Raw genomic sequence first — 11,082 nt, forward strand, 5'->3', positions numbered from 1 at the left:
TCTGGCACTAAACATTGGCATAACAAGACACTAACCAGTCCATAGTCATAATGACGTCAAAATTGACCATCTCTAACTCTACGAGATCTACAGAGGTCTGACAATTGATAATTTCTATCATGCAACCTCGATAGACTCTCCTAGCAACAATAGCCTCACCAATTAGTTTAGATACCATAAAGACTCGATCTAATGACTCTGCTTCTATACATAACTTCCCCACAATAAATGGAGAAACATAAGATATAGTAGATCTAGGACCTATCTAACCATAAACACAATAGGAGCCAACCATCAATGTACCTGTCACAACATCTTGTGATAACTCTAAGTCCTGTCGGCCGGCCAATGAATATGTACGATTTTTTCCATGACTACCAGAACTAGATGATCCCTCTCTACCTCTGCCTCTACCTCTACCTACTGAAGTATGGAGTCCACGCCCTATAAACTATGATGATGATGAGGAACCTACTACTGAGCTGGTCGACTGACCTATACCACTCTGACCTATGGTCGGGCAGTTCTTCCACCCATGCCCTTGTTGTCCACAATAATAACAACCCGTGGAACCCTGTCTGCACCTCTCGAAATGTATCTTACCGCAAGTAGTGCAACATGGTGGTGTTGTCCTTGCATGGCATGGACCCCTCTACTGTTGAGAGCTTGATGCTCGTGAACCCTCACCAGGGTGTGACTGTCCCTGACGATTAAATCTACTACTTTGAAAGTGATGTGGTACAGGTCTAGGTGGCCTACTAGAATATCGGGGTATTGGACCATCCTTAAATCTCCTAGTGAACCAGTGGGCCTAACCCTCTTCTGTCTGTACCTCTTGACCCTCTCACTCATATATTGTAGTTGTCGGTGATCCTCTATACCCTGTGCAAAGGCCTAAATCCGTGAGATATCCATATTATCATTTAGTCCATATTATCACTCAAACAAGAAATGCATTATTTCTTTTAATAATTAATGTCATTTCCTTCAACTTAACCACCTTGTTTGGATGATTGTTGCGTGTTGTATTGTATTGTATTGTTAGTTTAAAATACAATGTTAATTTTGATTGTTACTTAATTTTCATAGTATCTTATCATTTAAATTCATTGATTGGTAACAAATAAAAAGTTCATTTTATGTAACAATCAATTTGATGTGACAGTATTGTTAACTTAATAATTTCTTCTTATTGTTTTAGTTATTATTTAATAATCATATTTCATGATTTAACCTATCTTTTTTATGATACATCTATTTCATACTTTATTTTTTTATAGGTTTATTATTCAAAATTATGAATGTGGATCATTAGATATGAACGATTCAATTTATTTAAATAATATATTTATTAAAATAATACAATATATTATAAAATAAATGAAGATTGAGTGCAAGAGGGAATAGATGCTCCTACATTTCTATGCATAATAGCCCTAAATATTCCTTTCTCAGTCCCCTAACGCTAAAGCCTTCTCTCTTCCTCCTCTGCGCCTCTTCACTCTTCAGGTATCAATCGATCTTTAATTCTTCAATAACAATACATTGCACTTCCTTTCCCCATGTATTCGAGGTCTTGCTTCGATTTTGTTGCTATTTGTGTAATTTTTTTGACTTACAAATGTTTGATTTCTCTTTGTTCGTCAACAAATTCATATTTATATGTTTCAGAAGTAAAGAAGGTCAATTTTTTCTTTCTCAGTTCTGTCATGTTAAGTCTGTTCAATTTGTTTCCCCTGGCTGAAAGATGATTCTAGTATTGGTATCAATTTTGGTCCATAAATGTATAAAGCTCTCCAAATATCCAACTTGAATGGGTTGGATGCTTCTAGTAGTGTTAATAGAAGACTAATATGGGTTTCCCCTATCAACCCGCCCAAATGGTTGGTTTCAACTTGGGCTACATTACCTGCTTAAGAAAAATTGATTTTTTAACCTGGGATATAATTTTACTTTATTGCGAATAAATAACATTTTTTGCAACTCAATAATAAGCTATCTTGCATGGACTCTTCGAAATCCTTGCCGAACCCATATTGACACAACTCAACATGGTGTGGAATCCACCCATAACTTGGTCAACTTACCTCGAGTGCTTTGATAACATATAGGACTGCAAAGTATAGATTGATTGGGTATTTGGTTTGATTTTTATGTTTATATCACATATAAATTATATAAAGGACGAGAATGTTTTGCTTATACCACATATCTTATGAATAAAATATTAGGTGCTTATAAAGAACTAAATTTTATTAGTTTTAGTTAAATAGCTCTAATTAATCGAGATATATACTATATATATTTCGTACTATACATTTATTAGTTGTACAGTTGTACTCCCATATTTGCACTTGGATACGTATATGGGATTAAGAATCTGACCTTTAGATCTGCACCCTTATTAGGTACTCTCACCAGGGTCCAAGTAACTTAGATTATGAGTGTGTGACCCACTGCTCATCCATTCCGACAAATCTTTGTGATCCAAACAAACTTGTGATAGGTTAAATCATTGATTGGTAGAACCCATTTTAAGCCATCCATTTAAGAAACACAAATTCCTCTCCTCATGATTCAAATATTGTGTTAATATTGAAAATTTGATGTAATGATAGTTGGGTGTAGGCAGTACGGGGTAAAATTTTTCTTTTAATGTTAAAAACAATGCAAATCTTTTGTTTTTTCAGATGCTTTTGTTAAGGATTTTAAAGGGGGCGATAAATGTTAATAGCAGGCTGGTTTTTTTTGTTTCTTTTTTTTTGTATGGAGACTAGGGCCGAAATATTGGTTGTCTGCAAGCTTTTGCATTCTTTTTATTTCAGAATGTGATTACCTTGAATTTCTATTTGGGAATGATCGTTTGGGCTTGGTTGCTTTGCAGTCCAATAAACATAATGTTCTACAATATCATTTTATAAGATGGGAGTGAATTCTTGTTTGAACTTTGCTGCACCTACTTTCAGCCCCTTTTCTATTTGCTTGTAGTCATCAACTTTTTGATTATATTATTCCGCATTCAATTTAGATTTCTAGCAGCTACATTTTGCAAAACTTAGAAAGTTGTCCGAAACAAAGTGTCATAGCATTGATGAAAATTACATAAATGTATAGGATAACATGATATGTATGTTCACGGCACATATTTGGTAAGTGGAGGCATAATATTCTTTCCATATTCTTTTTAGTCATAATACATAAATATGACCCTTAACTTGGTGTCAATTGACAACTATGGCCTTTAACTTTGTGTATGAACAAATAGACACTTAAACTTGTATAAAATTGAGCAAATGAACACATTCATCCTACATGAAACATTACATGACAATTTTGTATCCTACATGACATCCTACGTGTATTATGCTATGTAGGACACTTGTGTTTACTTGTTCAATTTTATAATAGTTTAAGTGTCTACTTGTGCACATTCAAAGTTGGAAGGCACAGTTGTTCGTTGACGCTAAGTTAAGAGTCATGTTTATGTATTATGCCTTCTTTTTAACTAGACAAAGCATAATACTTTGTGTTGTAGTCTCTACATCTTTGAAACAAAATTTGTCCAATAGATCAGTTATTAGGAACACACACCATTGATGATTACTTGAAGCACTTCTTTAATTTTTCTTTTTGAGACTGAATGTCATGTAATGAAAAGACAATGGGTCTCATAGTAAAAACTGTATAAACAGGACCAACATTATGTTAATTTAGCCTTGATGTGTTCCAGCTCTTGTTCATTCTTGATTTTCCTCACCCCACCTCCCCACTTCCATCTCTCCCCATATGTTTTCCCCTTTCAGTAGGAAAAAGCTGATTGAAAAATGGGGGAGGATGACGAGTACCGCTGTTTCATTGGTAACTTATCATGGTCAACATCGGAGCGAGGGCTAAAGGATGCATTTAGGAAGTTTGGCAATCTTCTTGATGCCAAGGTAACAGTTAATGATTCTTTACAGGTTGTCTTGTTATTCTTCTATTTGTTTGGGCTTCTTTCTCCCACCCCCAGCTTCAATGCCCACCCAACTTGTACTTCTGTTGTGCAAACTGTTAGGTTGGTCCAATCTTGCCTTTTCAATTCCTCCCCTATAAGATAAAGTGGTATATTTAATATTTTGCTGGTACAATTTCCTTTCCCCATGCCTGTTTTTGCTGAAATCCATTGAAACATTTCTTAACCTCTTTTGAGTTGGTTTCATTCTAATCATGAAAACAGTTTTTCCAAGAGCTCTTGCACATTGATTATTGTAGCATGTTATGTACTAGTATTATATTTCTTATTTACACATAGTGCTGTACTCCCTTCTCATGCGCAAGGGAAAATCAAAGGAGAATGAGGTTTCCCACCTGAAATGGCTGGATGATCTTTTTTAAAGAGCGCTAAAATGCAAAATGAGCAGGAAAATATATGCTCAACTGCCGCATCATATGAGTAGCTTCTTATTGAAACAAGAAGTAAATGTGAGTAGTTACCAGAGCTTGGTAGTCTATTTATAAGTGAGATACCCCATAGTCTTTTTGATTAGACGTGTAGCTTTGTATTCATTGAATAGAAAACCTGTTCATGCCGCATATATAGTCTGGGAATTCTGGAAAAAGCATCAGTTTCCTTAGATTAATAGAAATACTACAAACTTATAGGATCAGTGGTCTTAGCATGAACTAATAACTAACACTCTAAGCCTGTAGGATAGTTCATCCTAGTCATAACTGGAACTCAGGAGCCTTGTAGGAAAGAACTACGTGCCTGTTTGGATAAGCTTCTAAAAAGTAAATTATACTGTTAACAACTAAAAGTCATAAGTAGGGGATACCCTACTTTTGGCTTAGTTAATACTTTTTTGGCCTAAAGGTGAGTGCTTAAAAGCACTTTTTAGCTTTTTCAAACACCTCCGAAACTGAAAAAGTGGTTAAAAATCAAAAGTACCTAAAAATAAGTAAATCCAAACACCCCCTAATTCATTTTATTTTGAAAGATGCAATTTCAGCCACTGCATAAAACTATCAGTGACACAACAAATCTCAGTGCAGGAATAAATAGTAAGATGCTACAGACATGTTGTGAGCACTTCACTGACAAATTTTGCAGAATACAGTTTGGTTTCTGATTTAGCCTGTGGCAACCTTTTCGTCTCTTTTCCTTTTCCTTATTTGTTTCCCCATTTTCTCGTACTTTACTGGATACAGATTTTAAACATGCCCACATCTCTATTGTCTAAACTCTTTTCTGTTTGGTTCAGGTTGTAGTTGACAAGTTCTCCGGCCGATCTAAAGGATTTGGTTTTGTTACATTTGATGAAAAGAAAGCAATGGAAGAGGCCATTGACGCAATGAATGGGATGGATTTGGATGGCCGTGCTATCACTGTGGACAAAGCCCAGCCTCAACAAAGTTCAGGTAGAGATTATGATAGTAATCGGCCCCATGACCGTGACAGAGATCGAGGTCGTGATCGCAGTCGCAGTGATCGTGAATATGGAGGTGGGCGGGGATCTGGTGGTGGAGAGTGCTTTAAGTGTGGCAAGCCAGGGCACTTTGCTAGAGAATGCCCTAGTGAAGAAGGTCGTGGTGGTCGGTATGGCGGCAGAGATGATAGGTATGGTGGTGGCGGAGGTGGTGGTTCTAGAGGTAGTGGTTATGGACCTGAAAGAAATGGCGATCGCTTTGGAAATTGCAGCAGCAGGGATGGAGGTGGACATGGGGGAGGTGAACGATATAACCGTGATCGTTCAGGGCCATACGATCGTCGGGGTTCTGGCTCTCGCGCTGGTTAATGCTTTAAGGTGCGTAGGTATTTTGGACTTTCTGATTTTACTGTATGATGTTCATGGAGCCATTTAATTGTGGTACCTGAAGTTTAACCTGTCGGTTGCAGCTGAAGAGCTAGGCGCCAACCAAGCTGGATACAGAGGGTTTGAAGTATGTCTCATGGCATCTTGTTTCCTTGGCCTGTGAGAAGTGGATCGATCTTTTGAACTTATGAAACCTGGCACTTTAATCTACTGTTCTATGTCCATAAATGTTCTATAGTATGGATTGACTGGGATCTTATGCGTGCTTAATTCACACTTATGAATGTGGTCTCACACTTTTGAATGCTACTATGGCTGCTGGTTATTTGCTTTGTTGGCTTGGAAAGTAGAATACTGTTGTTTGCTGCCGGAACCATAATGATCTCTTGTGTTCACAATTGTACCTCTGAAATTTTGTGGTGATAGATGGGTCTGATGAATTGCCAGAAATATGTATTGCCGATAAATTTCTGTGGTACATAAGCGTGTTCCTGTCAAACTGGGAAGCGAGGGTGAATTAGAAGTGGTTTTTTGTTGCGTTCTCTTAGGATCTGTTAACAGTTAATGGGAGTAAAAACGGGTAATGTATTGCATTATTCCTCCATTTAGTCAGTTCCTAATTTGCAGCTTTACAGTATTAATGATGTTAACGTTTTGGCAGGCTGCCTTTGTTCAAATGGCCTTTTTTGAGTACATGGTTGGGTCTCTTTGCTTGTTTGGGTGCATTTAAACGTAATTAATTTGAGAAAGTATTTTGGACAGCGACAATTCTTCTGCAAGTTATTACACCACTAATTGCTCTTGTGTTCGGGAAAGATTGCTGGAGGATGACTTTTAAGTTTCTTTTTAGATGGCAAGTTGTTAGATACTCTTGAGTTCAGCAACAGAGGTCCATTAATTTTGTTCAGGTTCTGATGTTGCTCCTACACGGAGAAGGTTCTTGTTCGTTGTCGCTGTTTCCACATCTGAAACCCGGATGAGTGTCCTTTTGTTTCAAGTGAGGCTTCCTTTCCTTGTCAGCTTGTGGTTCTTGGTGTATTGCTTCAATAGATGGTTCTGTTTTTCAGTTTCACTGAAGGTATGACTGATTTTGTTACCGGGTCCTAAAGTGTGGTTGCTTATTTGAATATTTAGTACTCCATCCGTTTTTTTTTCGAGGTGGGAGAGGGAGTTGCCTCTTTGCTCAGTTACTCCTTTTAGAAACATTGTAGAATTCTATTCTTTTGTTTTGCTTTCATACCTGGGAACCCGTTACCCATCATCTGCCTACAGATTTAGGAGTAGGGCTGAACCTTTAAGGTATCTTAAAACACTAATATGCTGTATTCTCTCTCCAACACCCATTACCCTTTATACTCCGAACGGAGGATTGAATATTGGTTGTATCTGTCTATCTGCCTCTAAATTATGTACTTGCACCCTTGAGTACTTTAATTAGCCATATCTAATGTTAAGACATTATGGACTTCCCATGTGGTATTTTTTGGTCCATGTGATGTATATCTTTGTTTTATCGCAAAGGCAAATGATATGTTTTTCAAATTCTATGAAGAGTTGGTGGTTGGTTCAGTCCTTTGTGATGCTAAACCGTATCTAATGTCACAATATCACTTGGACATAAGCATGATTTGATGAAGTGGCTATAGTAGACTATTTCGTAGATCTCCAAGATATGACAGTATTCCCACATGTGAATATGTAACCTGTTTAGGATCTAGCTTTATGTGGGTCAGATAAATATCATGCATTAACATAACCAATAAGGTCTGGACTACAATCTTTAGAATAAAATAAGCCCATATCAATAATCCCTTTTAGATACTGCAATATGTGTTTGATTCCATTTCAATGTCTCATAGTAGGAGCAGAGCTATATCTTGATAGCAAATTAATCGAAAAGGTTATATTAGGCCTTGTAGTGTTAGCAAGATACATTAATGCAACAATTGCGTTGAGATATAGTGCTTCGTGACCAAAAAATTTCTCATTCTTTTCTTGGGTTGAAATGGATCTTTATTCACATGAAGTGATCGAACAACCATTGGAGTACATAATGGATGTGCTTCATCCATATAAAATCTTTTCAACACCTTTTCTGTGTATGTAGATTGGTGGTCAAAGATACCATTCGTCAAATGCTCTATTTGTAAACCAAGATATAATTTTGTCTTTCCAAGATCTTTCATCTCAAATTCATTCTTCAAATAATTGGTTGCCCTCAATATGGTTTATGTCATCAATATAAATAGCAAGTACAACAAACTTTGATATTGTTTTCTTTACAAATACACAAGGGCAGATCGCATCATTTATATAACACACAAGGGCAAATCACATCATTTATATAACCTTCCTTAGATAAATACTCACTAAGACGGTTATACCACATGCGTTCATTTTGCTTCAAATTATACAATGATCTTTGCAATTTGATTGAGTACATTTCCCAGACTTTGAACTGTATCCATTGGGCATTTTGAATCCTTCAAGGATTTTCATGTATATCTCATTATCGAGTGATCCTTAAAGGTAGGCTGTAACTACATCCATCAAATTCATTTTAAGTTTCTCATGGATTGTGAAACTACTGAGATAACGCAATTTTATTGCATCCATAACGGGCGAGTATGTTCTTCATATTCGACTCTGGGACTTTGAGAAAATCCTTATGCAACAAGACGTTCTTTATACTTTTGTATTTCATTTTTCTCATTCCTTTTCCCCATAAAAATCCATTTATATCCAACAGGTTTAACACCATTAGGTGTTTGTACTATAGGCCCAAAAACTTCACACTTGACAAATGAATTCAATTCTGATTGAATTGCTTCTTGCCATTTTGGCTAATCATTTATTTGTTGACATTCTTCAACAAATTGAGGTTTAAGATCATCACAATTTTGCATATTTTTTTATGCAACATTATATGCAAAAACATAATCCACCGCTATTTTTGGGCAATTCAGATTTATTTCATCATTACTTGATTTTATGGATAGTTCATAATTTTCTTGAGTATCAAGGTCATTGATCCCTCCAAGGATACAAGAATTACTCGCATCTTGACTTTCGAAGTGAGGGTTTTTCGTAGTGTCATTCCTACTTTTAATTTTTTTTCTAGGATTTTGATCCTTTGATCCTAATGGCCTGCCACGCTTCAGACGTGCTTTTGACTCTTTAGCTATGACACTAGTAGATGGTCCAACCGGAATATCGATTTGAACTGGGAATATGATTTGATAATCCTTTTCAAATCTGTAAATGCGTCTAGCATTTGATTTGCGATTTTCTGCAAATGAATGATCTTTTGTACTTCCCGCTCACAAATGGAAGTACCAGGATCAAGATGAGATTTTTCGACAAAATTTCTCCTTACATTTCACTAGTTTCTCCCCCCAATTTTGAGAAAAGTGTCTTATCAAATCGACAATCTGCAAATTGAGCTATGAACATATCTACAGTTGGTGGTTCAAGGTAGCGAACAATAGAGGGTGATTCAAACCCAATATATATTCCTAACCTTCTTTGGGGTCCCATATTAGTGCATTGTGATGGTGCTACCCGCATATACACAAGACATCCAAAAATTCTTAGACTAGATATATTGAGTTGTTGATCCAAAACCAATTGCATTGGAGAAAACTTATGATAATTTATTGGCTTGGTATGAATAAGTGCTTCAACATGCAAAATTACATGATCCCACAAAGAAGTGGGCAACTTAGTTTTCATAAGTAATAGTCTTGCTATCAACTGCAGTTGTTTAATTAATGACTCAACCAGACCATTTGACTGTGAACATGAGCTACAAGATGTTTTAACTCTTATCCCATTCGACATACAATAATCATTAAATGTTTGGGATGAAATCTGTGTAGTGTTATCAAGGCGAATATACTTAATCTGATTATCATGAAACTGTGTCCGTAATCATATTATTTGTGTCAACAATTTTGTAAATGCCAAATTATGAGAAGACCATAGGCATACATGAGACCATTTAGAAGAAACATCTACCAGGACCATAAATATCTAAATGACCCACTTGGTGGGTGAATTGTATTTTATTTAAAGAAAGGAAAATATATTTTATAAGTTTTTGACTTTGTCAGAGTAGCCACTTAATTATTTAGGAAAATCAAGAAAACTTGATTTTCAAAAGACTTAAAACAGGAAATCGATGGAAAACTTAAAGGGGGTTTATGGATTCTTATTTATATTTTAGGAAGGTGTTTAAGGCAACTAATATATCCGTTAATACGAATTTTCAACAACTAATTTGTTTGGCTAAAATATCTAACTTAATTTTGAGATAGAAAATTATTTAGAGTTTGTTGAAAGTGAAGTATCAATTTTACTATCTAATTGAAATTTGCAAAAATTATTTTTTTAAAGTTTATTTTTATTTGATTGATTTAGATAAATGATTAAAACGAGGTGGCGTCTTGCAGGGATCTGAAATTTTCTAACTTAAAACTAGTAGTAGATATCGACAAGCAAAATAGATGAAAAGTAAAAGGAGAGAGAGAGAGAGAGAGAGAGAGAGAGAGAGTTGGGTCCAAATCCAGTATCTGTCTGGATCGTTATTTGGACCCATTTCTTTTTGGGTCCTTTGACCCATTTCAATGGTACCTGTCCTAAACTAACAAAATAATAATAGTACAATACAAGGGGCTTAGGCCCTAAATAACAAAAGACAATATTTAAAATAAATTTGGACTCTTGGCCCAAAATCTTCAACTCCTTGATTTGTTTTGAATTTTTTCAACTTGGGGACCTTTACGTCAGTTTTAATGGGCTTGACTTGATGAAACAATTTTGAGCCTTTATGGCTCTCCCGAAATGCAAGAGAAGGAGTTCGTGGCGAACTCATATATATTTTCAGATACAAGAGAAAACAAAATCAAATTAGAAGATAAAAATATTCTAATACAATTCCATTCTAGATAGTATGACAACAAATAATAAACGATGATTCAGCACAACATACTACTTATCGATAAAATGCTATGGACTGAACAATCATTCAAAATAGTGTTGACAATTACTCCTTATGATTGCAATGATAAGAAAGGGCAAAGTTGTCTAGATGCACATTCATAAATATCGTTAACTCCTTAAAAGAGCTAAATGAAATTATGCGTGCCAAACCATTAAATGGAAAAAGCTAAAATGGAAACCAGAAACTATAAGTGTCAATGACATGCAAACTATGAGCAAACTCAAGTTTTAGCTACAACCAGTTCTCCCCTTTCAGGTATAATATCAGATTGACTTGTAACTAAATGGA

The 11,082-nt window shown here is 35.7% G+C and overlaps 1 protein-coding gene across 1 annotated transcript; it reads left to right on the top strand.

The window, feature by feature from the left end:
* The first annotated feature begins 1,377 nt into the window (after nt 1–1,377).
* Nucleotides 1,378–6,165, top strand: LOC101246099 (glycine-rich RNA-binding protein RZ1A). Its single transcript, XM_004248757.5, has 4 exons — nt 1,378–1,509; nt 3,804–3,935; nt 5,241–5,783; nt 5,876–6,165. Exons 2-3 carry the CDS (start codon nt 3,825–3,827, stop codon nt 5,772–5,774), a joined length of 645 nt encoding a protein of 214 aa, XP_004248805.1. The 5' UTR covers nt 1,378–1,509; nt 3,804–3,824; the 3' UTR covers nt 5,775–5,783; nt 5,876–6,165.
* The last annotated feature ends 4,917 nt before the right edge of the window (nt 6,166–11,082 follow it).

This window comes from Solanum lycopersicum, chromosome 10 (genome assembly GCF_036512215.1).
Source record: "Solanum lycopersicum chromosome 10, SLM_r2.1".
Classification (NCBI taxonomy): Eukaryota; Viridiplantae; Streptophyta; class Magnoliopsida; order Solanales; family Solanaceae; genus Solanum; species Solanum lycopersicum.